Genomic DNA, 22,478 nt, shown 5'->3' on the forward strand with positions numbered 1-22,478 from the left:
GTGCATGTATAAAGTACATGGCGCTTTGGGTGAGGAATCATTCAACCACTTATGACTGGCCCAGTACTCCTGGCAACCCCGGTTCACGCTGATGTGGTGCAAATTTAAAGTGGTACGCGGTGCGTATTCATATTGCGTTTGTTTTTTTTTTATTTATTTATTTTTTTACATCGCAATGCGAATTCTGCTGAGCATGTACGTTTTCCATGCAAATTTAGTGCGATTTGTGAGGGGAGTGGTCACATCTGCAATTTTTTATTTTTATATTAAATCTAGGCAAAAAAAAAAAATTGCAGTGATGTGAACACTGGATTGCGACTTCAATCTAGTCTCATAGAAGTCTTGGGAGCTGAAATTCGCACTGCACTAAACTCTCACAGAACCCTGAATGCGGGTTTGAACTTGCTTTCAAACTGGCATTTCAGTCTCACTTCAGGGGGGATTTGAGACATCTGTTCGCGTTCATGCACAGATGTCTATTGAAGTCACCCAAACTAGTATAGGAACTACTTTTGGCAATCGGTGCAGCAAAGTCAAAATCGTATGTTAAATTGGGCCAATGTGCATGTGGGCTCAAAGCAAATATGTCAAGCCCTGGTCTAAACTCCCTTGCATTTCATAGTTAGTAAGGTTGAATAAAGACACCAGTCCATACAGTTCAACCTTAGTAAGTGTCTACAATTGTCCCTATCCCTGTACATTGCACACTCTCATCAGTCCCTACCCTCAAGGAGCCCACTATCCTAGGTCCCAATTCATATATATCCTATGTGTCCATGCACACATACACTTTTAACAGCGTTTTAAGATGCAATTATGCTCCAAAGTTCATGTACTCTCTTGAGCTCCATGGAACAGGTAACACAGTGCTCGGTTATAAACAGCCCATTAGTAATAATGGGATTCTTCATCTTGAGCATTGCTGTACTGTGGTATCACCGCAACAAAAATCTGATGTGAGTTGGAACTTTGTCAAACGAACCAATCGCTTTGCCCTAAATAGGCAATTGAATGTTCAGTTATACTGTGGCAGGTTGGCTCAGCTGGGCAAAGTAACGTGGCCGCCCAGGCCAATGATTTCTCAAATCGCCTTTCAGGACAACCCCAGAGAGTGTGTAGCTCCACCTTATCAGGAAACGCATGCCCACTTTAAAAACACCTCCTCTTCCTCCATGGCTTCAGTTATTGTTTCCTCCATGGAGGAAGCATGTGCCTGAACCAGGGGAAAGCTACACTCTCTGCAGCGGAGTAAGGCTTACCTTAAGTATTGGTTGTCTTTTTCTTGGCCCCCAGCCATCTCACGGGAGTAAGGACCCTTGGAGTGCTGGCGTTGGGTGCCTGGTGTCCGCTGGACTAGCGCAGGGAGGGCTCTGTCGCTGGCGGAGGTCGCTGCGGGTCAGCGGCGTGGCTCAGTTTTCGGCATCGGGTCCCAGGTGGCGACGGCGTAGTTTACGGTGATGCGCGGGCGCTCTGAGGGGGCGTAGCGCCGTGGTTCAAGCACCTGGAACGCAGGGATCATGGGGCGGGTCAGGTGACCGTGTGCTTCCACTTCCGGCCGGCCCTGATGACGCGGCGGCCGGGAAAGTTAAAAAAAAAATGGCAGAGCTGTTTGTGATATGCTGCCTTACTCAGCGATGGAGGAATGTAAGCCAGCTATGGCGGAGACAGGCGCTCCAAGCACCGGTCCAGCCCAGGTATGCAAGGTGCAGTGGCACCCTCTGCTTCACTGTTGGGCTATGTCTTTGTCTGTTCCCCCCCCTCTTGTGGGGCCTGTCGCTGCAGGTCAGAGGTGACTTCGCTCTGACTTTTTGCAGCCTAGTCCTGGGGTCTCACTAGTGGTCTGTTTGGTGGGTCTCTGCACTGGCTTGGTGTTAAGCAACTGGTAGTTGAGAGCTTTGAGTGAGTTAAGCCTGCATGTCGTTTCAGGAAAAATCACTAGGAAAAGCTAAACCAGGTCAGAGACAATGTCCTTCTTGCAAGACCCCCCTCAGAGATTCGTGGCAGAAGGCAATGTGCAGAGTTTGTATCAGAGTTGGTGGAAGAGGAAACATCCCAGCAGTATAAGGATTTGTTTTCTTCGGTTAAAGAGCTGACAAACTCCTTGAGTTCAGTCAGGTCCATCCTGATACAAAACCCTCCCGCACAGACCGAGCCTCAGAACTTGCCGCCCAGCCCCAGGGCGTCGTCGTGGAAACCGAGGATTCTGGCGACGAAGGGGGTAGTACTCTCATCTCCTTCAGGGATTCTGGGGAGGAGGAAGAGGAAGAAGATAGCTTGTACTTAGAGCCCCTGCTATCACTAGAGGAGGTAGGTGACATCCTTAAGGCAATCTACACAACTCTAGAAATTCAAGAAAAGGTACAGCTGTCAATTCATGACAAAATGTACCAGGGGTTGGACAAAACAGAGTTTTTCCAGTCCACAGGCTCCTCTCAGATTCGGTGAAAAAGGAGTGGAAGGACCCAGAAAGACCCTTTCTTCTCTAAGGCTCTCAAGAGAAGGTTTCCCTTCGAAGATAAAGACTCAGAGGTTTGGAACAAAAAACCCAGAGTTGATGCAGCTTTCTCACAGGTATCCAGACGAACGGATCTAGCCTTTGAGGATCCTTAAAGACCCTATGGACAAAAAAGCTGACTCCATCCTTAAGAAGGCTTGGGATGCTGCGTCAGTCAGTCTGAAGCCAGCTATGGCTGCTACGGTAGTGGCCAGGAACCTGGAATGCTGGGTAAAGAAACTGAAGCGGGGACACCCCGCAAGGATCTCTTAGAGTCCTTTCCACTGATTCTGAATGCTGTCAAATATATGGCAGATGCATCAGCAGAATCGGTCAAACTGGCCGCCAGGTCCTCGGCTCTTGTAAATTCAGCCAGGAGAGCAGTTTGGCTGAAAACATGGTGTGGAGACACGGCCTCTAAGGTCAAACTGTGTGGTTTGCCCTTCTCAGGTGACTTGCTCTTCGGGCCCGATTTAGAGTCAGTGCTGGATAGGACGGCCGATAAAAAGAAGGCTTTTCCAGCTAAGAAAAAGCAGGTTACCAAAAAGAATTTTCGTACTTTTCAGCAGTCCCGTAAAAAAGACCAGGATCGCAAGAGCAAATGGGGTTCGCAGAAGGGCAAAGGCAGGGGTGGAGTCCTCTTTAGATCTCCCCCAGAGCAGACTCCCAAGAGTAAGTGACAATCTCTCCACAGTGGGGGGGAGGAAATGTCAGCTTTTCGCGAACAATGGGACAGGCTGTCTCCAAATCTGTTCGTGAAGAGCATTGTCGATCAGGGGTACAGGTTGGAGTTTTCAGAACCACCCCCCGAGCAGGTTTTATGTGATAACATTGCCAAGAGATCAGGAGAAGACCTCTGCAATGAAGCTTTTATTACAGGAGCTGATACAGCAAGAGGTTCTAATTCAAGTCCCAGTAAACCAGCAGGGCAGGGGTTTTTACTCCCATATTTTTCTGGTGAAAAAACCCTCAGGGAAGTACCGTTTTAATCCTGAATGGGTTTATTCGGTACAAGCATTTCAGGATGGATACAATTTTTTTCCACCGCAAAGTTGTTGACCCCAGATTGTTTCATGGCATCCCTGGATCTAAGGGATGCCTACCTTCATATACCCATTCATCAGGCATTGCATGTGGTGAGTTTGGTGTGGCACCTCCAATTCAGGGCTCTGCCATTCGGACTCTTGTCCTCTCCCAGGGTCTTTACAAAGATTATGGCAGAGGCTCTGGAGCCCCTGAAGTTAAAGGGGATTTCAGTCGTCCCTTATCTGCAGACTCCAGGGAGCAGGTCCTAGTCAATCTCCAGATGGCCCAGTCTCATCTCGAGGGCCTGGGGTGGCTTCTAAATCTAGAGAAGTCAAACCTGATTCCCTCACAGAAAATGAAATTTCTGGGGTATACGATGAACTCGATTCTCCAGAAAGTTTTCCTGCCGCAGGAAAAGTTGCAGCTAGCTGTACAGCGGATACAGAGCAACCAGGCAGTCTCGGTCAGGACGGCTATGGCAGTTCTGGGCCTGCTTACGGCAGCAATCACGGCTGTTCAGTGGGCCAGGTTCCATTCCAGACCCCTTCAGAGGGAGGTTCTGTCAAGTTGGTCCTATCAGGATCCTTTGGAAAAGCAGTTAATTCCAGACCCCTTCAGAGGGAGGTTCTGTCAAGTTGGTCCTATCAGGATCCTTTGGAAAAGCAGTTAAGAATCTCGTCAAGGACGAAAAGGGCTCTTTGGTGGTGGAGAGAGCAGGTAAACCTCTCAAGGGGTCTGGTGTGGACTTTTCCCTTGGACAAGCGACTAACAGACACAAGTGGCTGGGGGGCCCACCTGGATGGTCAAACATCTCAGGGGGTCTGGTCCAAGCAGGAAGCTCAAAGATCATCCAACTGGAGGGAGTTGAAGGCGATCTTTCTGGGTTTGGTGGCCTTTCAGCAGAATTTGAGAGGTCACCATGTCCAGGTGTTGTCAGACAACACAACAGTGGTTACCTACATAATGAAACAAGGGGGAACCAGGAGCAGGAGCTTGATGGAGTTGGCCAATCTGTTGTTAGCCTGGGCAGAGCAGAACACGGCCTCACTATCGGCGGTGCATCTGAAGGGCTCCTTACCTGGTCGTCTATCTGGACAGGATAGTGCTAAAACCATCAGATCGTTTTGTACCGAAGGTATCCTCATCATTCCATTTTAATCAGATTAGTCTTCCAGCCCTTATCACAGATCAGGGTGATCCTCATCCTTTGGATGTCAGGGGCAACATCCTGAAGTATCTCTCAGTAACCGAGCCATTCGGATCAGAGAACCTCTTGATTCTTCCATATGACCCTAGGAAAGGTCAGGCGGCATGGGCTCATACCATCGCTTCATAGCTGGTTAAAGCAATCAAGGCTTACTTACTGAGTAAATTACAGATTCTGGAGGGCTTAAAGGCGCATTCCACCAGGGCAGTGGCAACTTCTTGGGCACCCTTTTGTAGGGTCTCGGCAGAGACTATCTGTAAAGCGACCACCTGGTCTTCCAGAAACTCCTTCATATCACATTTTATAGGGTGGATTCTGCACAGCTTTCAACAGTAGATTTTGGAAGGGCTGTTATTCAGGCCAACTCTTCTGTTCCTTAATTTATTTTCTTGCACTCCCACCCAGTCTGCGAGTTATTCCCCAGAGTGTATGCTGCCATGATGGGACAGGAAAACGGAAAATTGTATACTTAACTTTCTGTAATTTTCCTTTCATGGCAGCATACAATGTCCCACCCTTTTTTTGAGGTGATTTATGTGGAGTCACAACCCAGAGTGTATGCTGCCATGAAGATGCGACAAAGGAAAATTACGGAAAGGTAACCCCGGGTACACTAGTAAAGAGGCCTACACGTTTCTGAGCATGACAGATGAGTGAAGGGGGAAGTCATCCATCTGTCCACTTCTGTCTCGGAATACGAACCAGTAGACTGCAGTGGCGCGCTGACAGCTCTGATGATGGAGTAGTGGTCCCTGCCAAAGTCAGGCGTACCCTACCCTGTTCTTATTCTGCTGTTGTTCAGGTGCAAGAACCACAGGGCTCTCGTATGGAGCAGAGAGCCAGTACTAGTGCCGCTCGTACTTCTGGTGAACTGGCAGGCACCATCTGCCTAGTACATTCTGGTCGTACATCCAGCACTACAGTATCACACAGTGACGTGGTGAGTCCCATAAGTGGAGTTCATGCTGTGAAGATGGCTAGGACAACTAGTGTCCTGCAGCCACTAAGAAGACAAACACAGGCCCGTTCAGCCCATGGTGTCCTAACTGCTGCATTTGCCCAATCCAAATTGGGAGCCCACCACTTCTGCAGCACCTGTACTCCCCCCCCCCCCCCCGCCCATTCACTGGCCAACCCGGAATTCTGGTGGAAACAGTTGAGTTTACCTCTCTTGATTCTTATTTGCTGTTTTTTTACAGAAGATCTGTTGTGGACCAAAGCAATTTATATGCTGGTCTATTCATCACTGCTAATTCCCAGTTGACCCTTGCTTGAGATTGGAAACCTATTAAGGTTTACACATTTAAGACCTTCCTAGACGCTGCAAGCAGTCTTCCATGGGTTTTCTCAGGCTCTCCTGTCCCAACAGGGAACCCGAGAATGCAGCTGGTGGATCTGCCAGCTGACTATAGAGCTGGTCGGGACCACAGTGGCTCCAATCATCTCTAGGGCCTAAAACTGGAGGCTACGAGCATTTCATGACTTTAGTTTTGCTGGATATAAACAGCGCCATTGGTAAACTGGGAAAGCATTTTATCACACCAATCTTGGTGTGGTCAGATGCTGTGAGGGCAGAGGAGAGATCTAGGGTCTACTAGACCTCAATTTTTTTTTTTTTTTTTTAAAGAGTACTTGTCACTACCTATGACCATAAACATAAAAAAAAAAAAGTAGAACAGTTTAAAAATTAAGGCAAAATAAATGATTAAAGAAAAATTTAATAAAAGCACCCCTGTCCCTGTGCTCACGCAAAAGGCAAACTCAAGCGTTGGTCTGGTGTCATATGTAAACAGCAATTGCACCATGCATGTGAGGTATCGTCACAAAGGTCAGATCGAGGGCAGTAATTTTAGCAGTAGACTTCCTCTGTAAATCTAGAGTGGTAACCTGTAAAGGATTTTAAAGGCTTTTAAAAATGTATGTAGTTTGTCATCGCGTTTGTGCGCAATTTTAAAGTAGTTGTCTGTAGTGTTTTATATCCATGTTTGGCTTAAGATCGCGCGTGTGTGTGTGTGTGTGTGTGTGTGTGTGTGTGTGTGTGTGTGTGTGTGTGTGTGTGTGTGAATTTATTATTTATTTATTTATTTTTTTAACAAATTGTGGGGGGGGGGGGGGGGTGGTGACAAATTCCGACACCCACCATTTTAATCTGTAGGGCCTTTGCTTTAAAAAAAAAATGTTTTGGGGGATTCATTTTCTAGCACAAAATGTTTTTATTTTTTTTCCATGTAAACAAAGTGTCAGAAGGGCTTTGTCTTCAAGTGGTTAGAGTGGGTGATGTGAGACATAAGCTTCTGTTGTGCATGGAATGTATTTTGAGATATGTATGTTTGTTATCATTTAGTGACAACTTTTTAATTTTTTTTTTTTTTTTTTTTTTTTTTTTTTTTTTTTTTTTTTTTATAATTTTTCAGTCACTTGTGACAAATTAAATATTCAATGGGCTCAGCAATTTCCTCATGGTGTCTACTTTCCAAAATTGGGTTATTTTGGGGGGGGGGGGGTTGTACTGACATGCTATTTTAGCACCTCAAGAAATATAGGTGGTCATAAATTCCAGAAAATGTACACGTCGTTTTTTTTTTTTTTTTTAAGACGTGGCTGAATACATTTTGGCGTAAAAATGTGACTAAAACTGAGTTTATTGGATTTGTTTTCTTTTTTTTCTTCAAATTTTTCGGTATTTTTTCAGTTTTTTTTTATCGCAAAAAAAACAAAAATGGCAATCAAATACCATCAAAAAGCTCTATTTGTAGGTAAAAGGGACTCGAATTTTGTTTGGGTACAACATTGTATGACCATGCAATTACCAGTTACAGCAGCACAGTACCAAATTTTGTTTAACTTGCTCTAGTCATTGAGCAGCCTAATCTTCTGGGGCTGAAGTGGTTAAAAATAGTAGTGTTGGGGAGCTAATGAACAAAATGGTTTGCTGTACTTAGGCAAAATTAACAGGTTCACTTTAAGATGCATTTTTCGGTTTCTTTGCTATACATTTAGAAGGGGTTTAATCCCGTAATTTCTTTTATGAGCGTGCATATTGTCACACACACAGAAGTGGGCTGACTCATAGTAATTAAGGGTGTTGTCTTATTATTTGGGCTTAGATGTGCAAACTCTTTTCTCAAAAAGATTTGACCAAGGTAGGTGAAGTTTAGAATTCTCTGCTTTGTTATCTTGAACACGGTATAGAGCAGCCTTTTCAACACAGGAACCCTTAAAATAACTTTCTGGTCTCGGGGAACCTCTGATAAAATTATCTACAACTCATGGTACATTAGAGTGATGGTCATTGGGTAGAATTGCCTCCTTACAGAAAGCTTAAAAGATCAATGGTATAAGTGGGAACTTATCTGAGAGGCAGAAATTGCTCAAGGAACCCTTAGCAACCTCCTTGAGGAACAGCAGGGTTCCATGGAACCCCGGTTGAGAAACCCTAGTATAGAGTATGGTGGGGTTGTGTTGGGGGTGTTTTTTTTTTTTTTTTTTTTTTTTTTTTTTTTTTTTTGGAAATGTAGAAAACCATGGGTTGTTCCTGCTATGGGCAGACAAATTCTGGGGGGATTTACTAAAAGTTAAGCAAAGACAATTTTACAGCAGTTGTGCATGGCAGCCAATTGGCATCTATCTTTAGCTTGTTAAATGATATGTTGAAAATAAACTAGAAGCCAACTGGCTACCATGTACGGCTGCTCCAGTCTTGGCTAATTCCCCTCTCTATTTGATATACACAGAGAATAAAAGATGAATTTAGATGGTAACTTTATATGCAACAACTCCAGTTATAATAAATTTTTTTTTTATAAATTGCCTCTTTCCTTGGGTCTAACAGCTTATGTCTATGGTTAAAGAATCAGTAGATAGAAAAAAGAAGCTACAGTTTTAAAAATACTTCATAATGCAACTTACAGATGCGTGTGCAGCTTTTTTGTGGGCAATAAACACACGCAGTTAAGCCACATACATTTTTTTTTTTTTTTTTTTTTTTTTTTTTTTTTCTTTTTATTTTGACCAGTACTTCTATTTCCTATCATAGATGGGCATGGTATCCATTATAGTGTGATATACTTTTTCCATGAGCTGTATAGCCGCCATACCCTTAAGGACCTGATCCCAGGGGACACCAGGAGAAAGCCAGAACAAGGCGATAGTCCAGTGGACCGCAGTAAATGGGGTCTGGGCCAGTTTTTGTTCGGGGGGAAGCCCTAGGTATTTCTGCAAAAAAAGAGGCACATCTAATGAGTTGGTGTCAACGAAATACCTGCTTAAGTGCCTTTCAACTCCAAAAGATGTGTACATGTGTCCTCCTCTCAAAGCAACCTCTAAAGCAGTGTTTGGAGACAGTGAGAAAAAATGTGTGTAATTTTGAGGGGTTGTAGTACCATCTTGTGTGCAGTTTAACTACTGTTTCCTTTACCACTATGGATTTAGTGCATTTGTGTATGTTAGAGATCCTGTATATCCAGCTTTCTGGAGAAGACACAAGTCCAGTCTCTGCTTCCCAGCTGAGCATATCTGCGGATTTCTCTGGAAGGCCCAGACTGTTCAGATAGTACTTCTGTCCCTGATTCCTCCTCATTTGTCCCTCATTTTGGTCTGATCTACATAGTTGTACATAAAATGCACTTTTCATCTTTCAAAAAGTGTTTTCCAGTGCTAAAACTTTCATCTGAATTTTGTACATTTTAAGAGCCAATATAAAGGAATAGTAGAGGTAAAGCACTTGTGGATTTAATTGACTTTTTTTTTTTTTTTGTTTTTTTTTTTTTGTTTGGTTAATTCTCATTTTAAAGAGGTGTGGCAGAGGGCTATGCCTGCATACGTAGGTGTCTCTCATTCCCATCTCCAAAATGTTGGGAGGTATGGATGAGGATCCACATAAATCCTCGGATGTGGTGGTTGTATTTGCTCCACTCAGGGAGTATTGAGAGCTGAAAGTGTCTGATTTGGAGAATTCTGTTCTAGGGCGGGAGTGTGTGGACTCTAGGGTAGAAAAAGCAGATTCCTTCGTCCTTCAATAGTGAGTCCAGGGTAATAACATCTTTGGAGATTCAAAGAGCAAAAGCATTTGGGGAGGGGAATGCCAAGTGAATGTAGGGTCCCTGACAAAGGTTGCCAGCCTGGGACTAGATTGGAGTAGTGAGAATTTCCTTTTATATATTGTCCATAAGTGCAGAGACTGTCGCACCATTGGGTTTAGGGGGATATGTCCTTAGTAAATAGTCCATAGTAAACCGGGTAGGAAATCTGGAACTATGCAAGTCCGCTCAAAGCGGAGCCAAGGGATGTTATTCGGGAGGGTGTTCCATTGTGCCAATTGGACTAGCCTGGCAGAGAGATAATATAACCAAAGATTCGGTAATCCCAGCCCGCCCATAGCCTGCAGTCTATATACAATTTTCCTACCCAGGCGGGGTTTTTTGCTTTGCCAGACAAATTTATTGATGTCCCTCTGAATCAGATCAATCCCCTGGCGTGACACATCAATAGGGAGGGCCCTGAAATAAAACAGTCGTTTTTGGCTGCTGACATTTTCGAGACAGGTGGCTTCTGGTTACTGGTCACATGTTGCTTTAACTGGCTGGGCCAAGATGACATTGCTCCTGCGCATGCATGGGAGTTTAGTCAGAATTGCAGAATTTGTACATTATAAGCCTGTCCACCCCTGTGCAATGAGATGCACATGCACATTTCACTGCACAGGGGTGGACAGGCTTATAAAGAGGTTTCCATCCAGTGTCAGAGCTCATTCATAGACATGATTATAAATTAAAGGGCCGGTCCACCCATAGTGATATTTCATCTATAGGGGGAGCCTAAAACTGCCCCCCCCCCCTTTTTTTGTCTTGGTGGTTCGCTGGATGAGATCTGGCTTGCATGATTCCCAACTCTATTCTAGGATGTTTTGGGTGTTCCTGCCCACCTTTTGCATGTTCCAGATAAAGGGGAAAAGAAAATCCAGTAGGGAGCGTAGGAGCCTCGGATTGGCACACTTACTGATCTCATCAAAGAGAAGAATCCGCTAGGCATTTAAACTCTACCACATCTACCCAAGAGGGCACTCTGGGCCCCTTTGCATGCGCAGTAGGAAACCGCCTGTGAAGCTGCAAAGTTTCACTGCCAGTTTTAGTCGAGATGGGAAAACTGGCTGGGATGAGGTCATCGCTGGATTCTTGGACAGGAAAGCACCCTAATGTAAAAATTCGGCAGCTACAGTATTCGTAGCTGCTGACTTTTTATTTGTTTTGGGGGGTCTTTGTGTGTGGTGTGTTCTGTGTGCAGCAGCCATTGGCTCCTGCTGCAGTGAATCGGCCAGTAAGAAGGGGGAGGGGCCAAGTTGTGCTGTGTGCCTTATGGACATACAGAGCCAGCTCAGGAGCGAGTACACACAAGTGCACCCAAAGCAAGAGGCTTGCTATGTGGGCACTTGGCAAGGAGGGAGGCCAGGAGCACTGATGGGGGACCAGAGAAGAGGAGGATCTGCTATCCAACACTTCAAGGTGTGTCAGATAGGTACCACAGCTTCCAGCAGGGGACGTGCTATGTCTTAGTAATGTAGCTGGGGGAACTGCAATACGCATGCTATCTGACCAGGGGAATGTTGGATGGCAACAGCGTGTAAGGGCGAACATGCCAAACTGTTCCCCCCCCTCCGCCCAAGATGTATGAACATTATGCGTTAGCAAAACTCTCTCCCCCCCAACTAAGGCTGAACACTAATCTGCATGCTTGCCCTCTAAACATTAAATCCTCCCCCCCCCCCCTTTCCAAATTTCTCCTACTAACACAAATACCCCTCCTCCATATCACCTCTCCTAACACAAACGCCCTAAATCCCCCCCCCCCCCTCCTCCTCCAAGATTATGTGTTAGAAAAAATTCCTCCCTCATAAACATAAATTTCCCCCTCCTCGCACAAATACCCCAATCATCCCTAGTAGCCCAAATCCCCTCCACTATAGCGCCTCTTCTAGCACAAACACCCCAAACACAAATCTTCCCCCCCCCCCCATCTCATTTCCTAGCACCCCCCTTAATTTCCCCTCCTAGAATGCTGTGCCCCTCCCCCATCTTGCATGATACCACAGTGCCCAGGGCAGCTTCCCCTTTTGCCCAACCCTTGTCCTGGCCCTGCATGCAGGAATCTACAAGAGAACGAGTATTTAATATACTTGAAAAAAAGAAATGGAACTGCGCAATCCTTAATATTTAAATTAAGGTGTGAATAAACAATGAAGTGCATGTGTTCTCAATGTTGTGCAGAGTATTAACATAAACCCCAACATAGAAAATGCATTAGCGACATATACCCATGCAGTACAAGTAAGACCACATATAAAATAACACCAATTGTTATAAATAAGCACTAATAAATCAATACTGAAATCTCAATGGTACTAGTGCTTCAAAGAAATATGTGCAAAAAATGCTAAATGAAAATAAAAAATAAATAAAAAATAAAAAAAACTCGTTAAAAAGTCCAGGTAAGTGAGTTCAAAACAAACAAATGTCCACAGTGACTTGTCCAAAAATCCAAAACAGGGGACGACGTGATCTTTTCACGAAACGCATTGGGTGGCGTGACACGCTTTCTGCCTCATTAGAAGTTGCAACTGAATAAGGATATCGTTTGGAGTTTGCGATCGGCCGACGCTTTTCCATTGACGATATGCTCTGTGTCCATTTACTTCTGTAAGTGTACTCCTTTTTATGTTGTTTTTTTAATAAACGGTGTTACACTATTTTGGATTGTTTGTTTCCTCCTTATGGTGAACATCTGCTTCTTGGTTGAAATTCGTTTGAGTCCGGCACCAGTGGTCTCTTATCCTTCGAAGATCTGAGTCTGATGCATACCTTGTCTTGACCTTTAAGATACGCACTCCTTACTGGGGCATCTGGTAAGGAGCCATTTGTTATCTACACGGTGGTGGTGCACTTTAAATTTTGCTTCACGACTACACCTGTTTTGGATTTTTGGACAAGTCACTGTGGACATTTGTTTGTTTTGAACTCACTTACCTGGACTTTTTAACGAGTTTTTTTTATTTTTTATTTATTTTTGATTTTCATTTAGCATTTTTTGCACATATTTCTTTGAAGCACTAGTACCATTGAGATTTCAGTATTGATTTATTAGTGCTTATTTATAACAATTGGTGTTATTTTATATGTGGTCTTACTTGTACTGCATGGGTATATGTCGCTAATGCATTTTCTATGTTGGGGTTTATGTTAATACTCTGCACAACATTGAGCACACATGCACTTCATTGTTTATTCACACCTTAATTTAAATATTAAGGATTGCGCAGTTCCATTTCTTTTTTTTCAAGTCCTTTTTATATAGCATTTTTTGGTATATATTTTGAATTGCTGCATGACAAAAAAAAAAAAATGTTGTTTGTTTTTTCACTGTAGCGCAGATTTTCTCTTCTCTTTTATATTTAATATACTGCCTGCTGAATAAATAAGGTCAATTTTTATAAGGTTTCTATAGCCAAAATTTAAATATGTTCCTTTATAACCACAAAGGTTAGAAATCCACTTGGTGTGCCCTAAATGCCTTTTCAAACCCAGGTATTACCTAGTAAAGGTGGCAGTGGCATCCCTTGGGGGGGGGGGGGGGGCGGGCTGAGAAAAGACCAGTCCCACTGCACAAGGGGAGAGAGCACCAGTAACTGGTCTTTATTACAGGAAGCTCCTGCAAGGAGTTTCACTCTAGATAATTGCCCAGAGCTACAAAAAAATACACAAAGCACGCCGAGATTTAGGGAAGAGTACACTTGACTCTTGGATTCAGATAATATTTGCTAATAACGGAGTTCAGTGTTAAGTATTAGGGGAATGCTGTCAGCCTTGTATTTCCTGCTGCATATTCGTTAACGTAGTTTCAGATGGCAGTAAAAGCTGACAGGGATTCCCTATTTTATCTAAAACGTAAAAAAATGTATAGATACATTTTACGCTGATGTCTTGATAGTTGATGCATTTTAAAAGTCTACAGTTTTAATAAAAGGTCATGCAGCCTTTCACAGCAGAATATACACAATTGTGTATCATCAGCTTTTCATCATAATGCTGCCATTGATGGCCAGGATGAGGAGCGGAGGGGCTGAATACATGGTGATTGCACACAGACAATTGTCTGACACCAGCGCTACTGCCAGCTGCATTCATGTAAGTAGCTAAGACTTCATTGTTGTTTTTTAGTATATAATCTTATTTTCTATTATGTTTCCCCTGTGAACTGGCTGCTAAAACGTGTGTCTAATGGTGGCAATACACACTTCGAAAGGTGATCAATTTATTTTTCGTTTGATTTTTTCCCAATGGGAATAATGGATCTTTAGTTGACAGCATATTCGATTGATCTGACACACATGGGGAAGTGGGTTTTGATGGATGGTTGGAGAATACAATTGGCTATTGATCACATCTCTGCTTTCACTATCCAATCATATAACTCAATGGTCTCCAAACTGTGGCCCACGGGCCAAATGCAGCCCTTTGCTAGCCTTTTTCCAGCCCTGGGGCACTATTCTTCCCACTGACACCAACAGTGGAGCATAATTCCAGACCACAACGATGGAGCACTATTCCTCCAACATGTCAGTGATGGGCCACTATTACTCAAGCATGCTATCAATGATGGGGCACTCTTCTTTCTACTGACCATGGCAATATGTAATTTCTATACTCCCAATAAACCTCAAAGCCTGTGGCATTGTTTATTCACACTGAATTCAGGGTATCTTCTCTCCCACTGACCGCTTTTTTGCACCACCTAAAGTCTGAAGGACAGTAAACTGGCCCTTTGTTTAGAAAGTTTGGAGATCTGATATAACGAAGAAATTATGATCAAATTCATAAACTAAGCATATCGGGGCTGCCGAATGAACTAACACGATCAATAATTTTCTGCTTGGCCAATCAACTTGGTTTGATCGAAATCATGCCTGAATCATCTTAAAGTGAAATTATGTATGTACATTGCACTGAATTGCTCATTGATGTGTTAATTAAATCAAAGTGTGTATGGCCATCATTAGATAGAATCCTGGATGTCCATGTTCTGATTTGTGTGCAGAATAGTCCTTTTTTTTTTTTTTTTTTTTTGTCATTAAATGACCTATTTCGCACAGGCTTTGGCTTGTAAATGTATTCAACAAGCGTTGTGTAGCATTCCTAAAGCCTTTAAATCCTCTTTCAGCTCTATTTAAAATGAACCTTCACATTATTCTATAATGACTTGACATCATTTTCTAACCCTCACCCCCACCCACCCTTCCATTCTCCCCTTGCTTCTACAATTGGATATTAACTTTTACATTTTTAAAAATGCTGTTGGGCAAGTGCTTTATTTTCTTTTAAAAAAGTTTTTTTTTTATTATTGAAAAAATTCACATCAGTGAGACAATACAAGCATGACAAAGATCTGTCAAAAAACATATCAATAACCTGTGAAGAGTTACATATAGACATAACAAAGTTGGGCTATCGTCCGACCCATAATGATCATCAAGGAGTATCCAAGGCGGGCTGTAACACACAGCGGCACTCCATAGAGCATAACTAAGGGGTTGTAGGGGCGGAGAGAGTTCATGTGTTCGCTGGTGCACCTATGTCGGATAACCACATAGCACATGGAAAGTCAAACAAAACTCTAACACCACGATCAGATGAATCTGGGCTGCTTTCAAAAGGGGACTGAAAGACCTGCTACTGGTCAAAAATTACCACTGGGCAGCCTGAGTGCGCTGTGGGACAGATTTAGAAGAAAGATCAGCAAGTAAGAGAAAGAGATGGTAATGGAAGTATAGAAAAGAAAGGAGAGAAGAAATGGGGAGGGGGGAGTGGGAAGGTCCCTGGAGTGGGGGGGGGGGGTGGACATCCAATGTTCAAAGAGAGTACAGGATCAAATCTAGATGGGCGGGTATAAGCTACACAAGGCTGCCAGACCCGAAGGAATTTAGCATGGGTGTCTGCTATCGCAGTCAATTTTTTGTTTACCATGATATCATTCACACAGTTCTTGACTGCCTCGTAGCTAAGGACCGGAGTCTTCCAGGCCCGTGCTATGGTTAGTTTGGTTGCAGTAAATATGTGCAGCTAGCTGACACTCCGGACGCAAAGCTCTGCAATTGGTTTCCACAGGAGGGCCCCAAAAGGGTCCCTCCTGATATCCGTATGAAAGGGCGTACGAATTAGTGCATATAGTCTGGTCGCCCTGGGGCAGGCCCACCAGATGTGAGCCATGGTGCCCTCCTGCGAGCATCCGCGAAAGCCTAGGGGGGAGTGAGATGGGATAAATGTTGCCAGCCTCGCTGGGGTGCAATACCACCTATAGAACACCTTGTATGCATTCTTCAGGAAGAGGACGTTTCTGGAGCATGTAGAGAGCGCTTTTGTCACAGCTTGCCAGTCTTCCGGGTCAAGCTGTTTACCCAATTCAGCCTCCCATTGGAGATGATAGGGCCGGAGTGGCGGTTTCGTAGCCGTATAAATCAGAGAAATCATTTCTGAAGGATGGGGCCGGGATCTACAAAGGCTCTCGAAAGGGGACAGTGTGTAGGGAGCAGACTGGGGTCCAATCAATTGGTGAAGGAAGTGCTTAAGTTGAAGATAAGTATAAAATTCCCTGAGAGGAATATCATGGGATGACCGAAGGGCTGCAAAAGGGATAATTTTAGTCGGGATGAGCAAAGAGTGCACATCTACAAAACCATGACCTGTCCACCAAGCAAACTGTTTGGGGTTATCGCAGCCTAGCGGGAATAGGGGACAGGGTAGAAAGCGAAGCAGCGGAAGATGGGGAGCAAGTGCTTATTTTCATTGTACAGTGCAGAACCAGTAGTCATGGACTGGGTTATATGCTGCTACTTTAAGGTGATTGGACACTGGCAAAGGCTTTGCTGGTAACAACCCCCAGTGCCCCCTCATGTAAACCAACTTGCTCTGTGGAACCCAAATGTTTTGCTAGTTTCTTTAATGACAGGCCTCTTCTTTGGAGAATTTTCAACCAATCATTCAAGATCCAACCACTTGTTGCTTTAAAGAGGAAGTAAACCCTGATGGGTTTACTTCCTTTGTCTCCCTGTAAAGGTAAAGCATAATGGACTACTATGCATCACATAGTAGCCCATTATGTGTCGCTTACCTGACGCAGGAGCCAGCGATGTCACTGCTGTCTCCTGTAGTCCAGAGCATCCATCTTCTTCTGGGTATCACTGCTTCGGCCACTCAGAGCGCTGGAGCAGCGATGACGTCGCTCATGCGCACGGGAGCCGCCACTAACGGCATAGTGCGCCTGCGTGCCGATGTCTTTTAGTAAATATCTCCTAAAAACTGTGTAGGTTTAGGAGATATTTCTTGGACCTACAGGTAAGCCTTAATCTAGGCATACCTGTAGGTCAAAGTTATTTGTAAGGGTTTACAACCACTTTAAGGGCTCAATAGCGATTCTGGAACGACTTGCCATAATTTTCCTCTTGCACTCACAAGCCCCCACTTCTCTAAGGCAATACAATTAGATATTGCATGTATCTCTTATCTATATGTATCTCAGAGTACACCGCTCACATTTTTGTAAATATTCTATTATAGCTTTTCATGTGACAACACTGAAGAAATGACACTTTGCTACAATGTAAAGTAGTGCGTGTACAGCTTGTATAAGTGTAAATTAGCTGCTCATCTCCTCACCAAAATAACTCGACACACAGCCAATAATGTCTAAACCACTGGCAAAAAAGTGAGTACACCCCTAAGTAAAAATGTCCAAATTGGGCCCAAAGTGTCTATTTTCTGTGGCCACCATTGTTTTCCAGCACTGCCTTAACCCTCTTGGGAATGGAGTTCACCAGAGCTTCATAGGTTGCCACTGGAGTCCTCTTCCATGACATCAGAGCTGGTGGATGTTAGAGACCTTGCGCTCCTCCACCTTCCATTTGAGGATGCCCCACAGATGCTCAATAGGGTTTAGGTCTGGAGACATGCTTGGCCAGCCCTTCACCTTTACCCTCGGCTTCTTTAACAAGGCAGTGGTCGTCTTGGAGGTGTTTGGGGTCGTTATGTTGGAATACTGCCCTGCGGCCCAGTCTCCGAAGGGAGAGGATCATGCGCTTCTTTAGTATATCACATTACATGTTGGCCTTCATGGTTCCCTCAATGAACTGTAGCTCTCCATTGCTGGCAGCACTCATGCAGCCCCAGACCATCACACTCCCACCACCATGCTTGACTGTAGGCAAGGCACGCTTGTCTTTGTACTCCTCACCTGGTTGCCACACACGCTTGACACCATCTGAACCAAATAAGTTAATCTTGTTCTCATCAGACCACATGACATGGTTCCAGTAATCCATGTCCTTAGTCTGCTTGTCTTCAGCAAATTGTTTGCAGGCTTTCTTGTGCATCATCTTTAGAAGAGGCTTTCTTCTGGAACGACAGCCATGCCGACCAAATGCAATGTGCGACGTATGGTCTGAGCACTGACAGGCTGACCCCCCCCCCACCCCTTCAACCTCTGCAGCAATGCTGGCAGCACTCATAAGTCTATTTCCTAAAGACAACCTCTGGATATGACACTGAGTACGTGCACTCAATTTCTTTGGTCAACCATTGTGAGGAACCTATCCTGTTAAACCGCTGTATGGTCTTGGCCACAGTGCCTCAGCTCAGTTTCAGGCTCTTGGCAATCTTCTGATGGCCTAGGGCATCTTTATGTAGAGCAACAATTCTTTTATTTTTTTTTTTTTTCTTCTTTTTCTTTTCCAGATCCTCAGATATTTTTGCCACGAGGTGCCATGTTGAACTTCCAGTGACCAGTATGAGAGAGCGATAACACCAAATTTAACACGACTGCTCCCCATTCACACCTGAGACCTTGTAACGCTAACGAGTCACATGACATCGGGGAGGGAAAATGGCTAATTGGACATTTTCACTTAGGGGTGTACTCTTTTGTTGCCAGCAGTTCAGACATTATTGGCTGTGTGTGTTTTTACACTCACTACTTTACATTGTAGCAAAGTGTAATTTCTTCTCATTTCTCAAAGTGTCACATGTAAAGGTATAATATATTTACAAAAAAGAGGAGTGTACTTACTTTTGTGAGATACCGTGTGTATATGTATGTGTGTAATATTACAAAAAATTATATATATTATACGCACAAGCTCTAATTGTCTGAGATTTTATTGTCTCTTAAACAGAACTGTGGGAGAGAGGGTTGGGGCCAGGACACCCTTAAGTAGATGCAATGCTAATTGGCAGACTCAGACTTACAGTATATAGGTAGACGGCCATGCAGGGAAAGATATCTAGCCAGACACCACATCTGCATAAGTAGGAAGGCTGTCTCCTATGGCAACAGTCTTGTAAAAGTTCCTAACAAAGGTTGCAATGAACTTTTTCACTTCTACAATCTCCTATTGTTGAACCACCAGATCCCCTGAGCTCTTCCAATTTAGCACTCGGTATCTTTCTCAAGCGTCACCCCCCCCCCCCCACCCAACCCCTGCTTCACTGCTTACACGTTAGGTCCCTGGCTTGGCACTGCACAAGCGTCACCTCTGCTATTCTCCTGACTTGGCACTTGCTGAAGACTTCCCACTTCTTCACTGTCCCCGGCTGGCGATAAGTCTGCTCTGGTACTGGCCTCGGCTTACTCACAATGGTGTCCAGTGGTGAGGTGGACAGTTCTTAGTGGCGACAGCTTCCCCTCTACCTCTGACCATGACTGGTAAAACCGTTACTTCTGGTTGGACTGCAAGCTGCATTCCCAACCCTACACTGCTCTCTTGCTCCTGGATAGGCCCTCAGACAGCCTAGCAGCAAAGTGTTCCTTGAGACAGGCCCAGGGCATTACACCACACGTCCATCCAGACAGCCGTCCAGGTGGCACTGAACCACAATCACCTGACTCCACCCAAATAGGCTCTCCCAGCAGGCTGAGGGACCCAAGAAAATCACTGCCCATTGGCTGAGACACCCCATTGATTCTAATCTGTCCTTGCAATGCCCTTGTCTTATCTAATGCCACCAGATACCCAGACATCTAGTGACAGAAGAGAGAATTCCACAATTGGGGTGAAATCAGTTGACCTCCTATCAATTAGCCAAGGCAACGATCACTTGGTAGCCACCCTGCCTAAACATCAGGGTGCTACATATGCTTGAATGAAAAGGACAGCTTATGATAGTGGTAATAATGTAAAGCCAATATGCATTTCAGTTATTGATAATACTGATTCAAAAGAATATATTGCTCTTGCAGGAGCTTGATCAATGGTCTCCTGATTTTTCCATTGTAACTTTCACGAAATTGTGCTGCAATCGCAGCAACCTGCATCTCACCCAAAAATAGTTCAGAAACTACTTTTGGGCGACATGCATCCCGCGATGTGGTTTGCTGCATTTGCATCACGATTTATCACACGACAATCGTGGCAGACCTGCACCGTGATTTGAGGTGTCCTTCAAACGAGTCCTGCGTTTTGTGATTCACACCTTGGCGATGGCAAATTTGTCCGTTATTCAAAACTCTGTAGTGTGACTGTAGCCTAAGAGCACATATCCAGTTGTGACCTTTTCCAAAATGGGCCAAATAGGAGAAAGATTACTTCTCCTTTTCCACCGCCTGAGGTGCCAGAACACTACTTCATTCAGTAGAAATCTTCTGAGGTCCACAGTGTAATTGGTTTCTCTGGGAGGATTTCTACTAAATGGTGGCATGGGCAGAGCAAAGGTAAAGTGTTTCCTCCTGTATTTTGCAGCTAGGCCAGTTTTGGCAAGGGTCATCTCATGTAAATGCATGTAGTTCAACCTGCTACTTTGCTGTGAATGGTTTACTATAACCATCTTCTGCTTGAGGAGCAGTAGGCAAGCAAAATTACCCATGATGGAAGGGCTCAGTTGAACGAAAGTTTCTATCAACTTTTTTATTCTATATTACTGGTGATAAATGTTTTACTTTTAAGGAAAACCATTTAAAGCCTGCTAGGAAATTGTCACTTGTACTGCAATCATAAGCAGCCGGGGCATTCCCAATCTCCATACCCCACTGCTGAAATCTTGGCAGCCTCATAGAAGTATATAAGTATCTAGTATATAGCCATGGCCAGTGGAATGTAAGATTTCGACCATGAGATGTGAAGATTATAGCAGGCCAAGGCCAACACATTGGGTTAAGTTTGCATCTTTTGGGGTCCTGGGGATGAGTGTGGGCTACTTTTTTTTATTTATTTTTATTTTATTTTTATTTTTTTTAAAACAAGGAATTGTTCTTTAATTATGAGAACTTTATCTGGATGGTTGCCATGCTCTTTACTTGGTGTATTAAAGTACCATTGTAGATTTAAAAAGTACATAGCTAAGGGACTTGCTAATATTTGCACTGCTTTGTAGAATTAGTCCTCTTAGAGTTATGTTTTAGTTTTTCATGCTTCTTGTCACTGAGATGTTTTCTAACCATTCATAGACTGTTTTGTTATTAATTAACCCTGTTACTCAGATCTTTGTCCTTTTGGATTAGACGATCCAGTCCGTCACATTAGGTTGTTGTTTCAAAATACTGTACTTGTGTTTTGTGTCGATGACACCCATTCAAGGGAACATGCATGACAACACTGTCTACTTCGGCCATAGGAGACCTCCTCTTTGCTACCAGAATGCACACACTAAACTTTTTAACGCTAATTAGGAACAAAGTCCAATGTGTGCTTTTGTTTCCTAGTTCTGCACAGAGAAGGTGGGGGGGCCCATTATTATTCTCCAGCTTAGGGGTAAGGGGAATTGTGAGCTCTTACTCACCACTCTATGCTTTTACTGCCCATGTACAGGACAGGATGGCAAAGCGGATTCAAGCCCGGAGGCTGGAGGGAGTGGATGAAAACATTTGGTGAGTGAATTTGCGTTTTTGTATATCAGGGGGCCAATCAGAATTTGGTTCTGAAAGGCAAAGATGGGGTGCACATTTTTAGTACATGTGGCTAAAAATCTGCATGTAAAAAATATATACTGTACACCATAGGGGAGATTTACTAAAACTGTAGCACTCAAAATCTGGTACAACTGTGCATGGTAGCCAATCAGTTTCAAACTTCAGCTTGTTACTAATTTAATTTAAAGGGTAACTTCACTTTCATGGGGAAAGAAAATAATCTAGCCTATACAATTGCGACACAAGTCATATTATTGAATGTTGTTAAAAATTAGCTTTCCTAGACTGCGGAATGGGATTACTCAGCCCAGCAATCGAGTTGACCTACCGTGATGACCCGTCACCTGGTAAATACTCTCTCAATAACCTAATCAGTACCAAGTTAATTTATGACTGTTGACTATTCATGTTCTTGTTCCCACTACAAGTGAAAAACAAAAGGAACGACTAAGTATTACGTATTGGCATTACCTACAGCAAATGTTTATCCTCTCTGTTCATCTTCATTTTTTCCTCATTCTTTTACTGTATATCAAGCTGTAATACCCTGTCTCCTATAAATATATAAAAAAAAAAAAAAAAAAATTGGCTTTCCTTTTCAATCTGCAGCCGCTCCAATCTGTCATTTTCTGGAAAATGCAATATGGTTACCTGGAGGGGTTTAGTACACAGAATGTATACAGACCGCCCCCCCCCCCCCCCGCCACCCCGAATCATAATTTCCTGCTTGTATGATTGGCTCACTGATTTTTCCCAGAAGTCTACACGAAGATCCAAGGCAGATTTTTGGCATCCCTGCAACTAGAATTA

The 22,478-nt window shown here is 43.8% G+C and overlaps 1 protein-coding gene across 7 annotated transcripts in view; it reads left to right on the forward strand.

Annotated features, from left to right (window-relative positions):
* Positions 1-22,478, forward strand: part of KYAT1 (kynurenine aminotransferase 1) — a 74,811-nt gene that overhangs the window by 12,244 nt on the left and 40,089 nt on the right. For 3 of the 7 annotated variants that reach the window (XM_077478647.1, XM_077478661.1, XM_077478654.1), the window contains exons 2-3: positions 13,790-13,903; positions 21,568-21,626. In XM_077478647.1, the coding sequence (XP_077334773.1) occupies positions 13,802-13,903; positions 21,568-21,626 (161 nt within the window). In that variant the 5' untranslated portion in view covers positions 13,790-13,801. Of the gene's footprint in view, positions 1-13,789; positions 13,904-21,308; positions 21,477-21,567; positions 21,627-22,478 lie in introns of those variants that run through there. The other 4 variants (XM_077478667.1, XM_077478674.1, XM_077478673.1 and 1 more) reach the window with 2 other exon arrangements.

This window comes from Lithobates pipiens, unplaced genomic scaffold, assembly GCF_037356315.1.
Source record: "Lithobates pipiens isolate NorthernLeopardFrog02 unplaced genomic scaffold, aLitPip1_a1.2 Scaffold_1, whole genome shotgun sequence".
Taxonomy (NCBI): domain Eukaryota; kingdom Metazoa; phylum Chordata; class Amphibia; order Anura; family Ranidae; genus Lithobates; species Lithobates pipiens.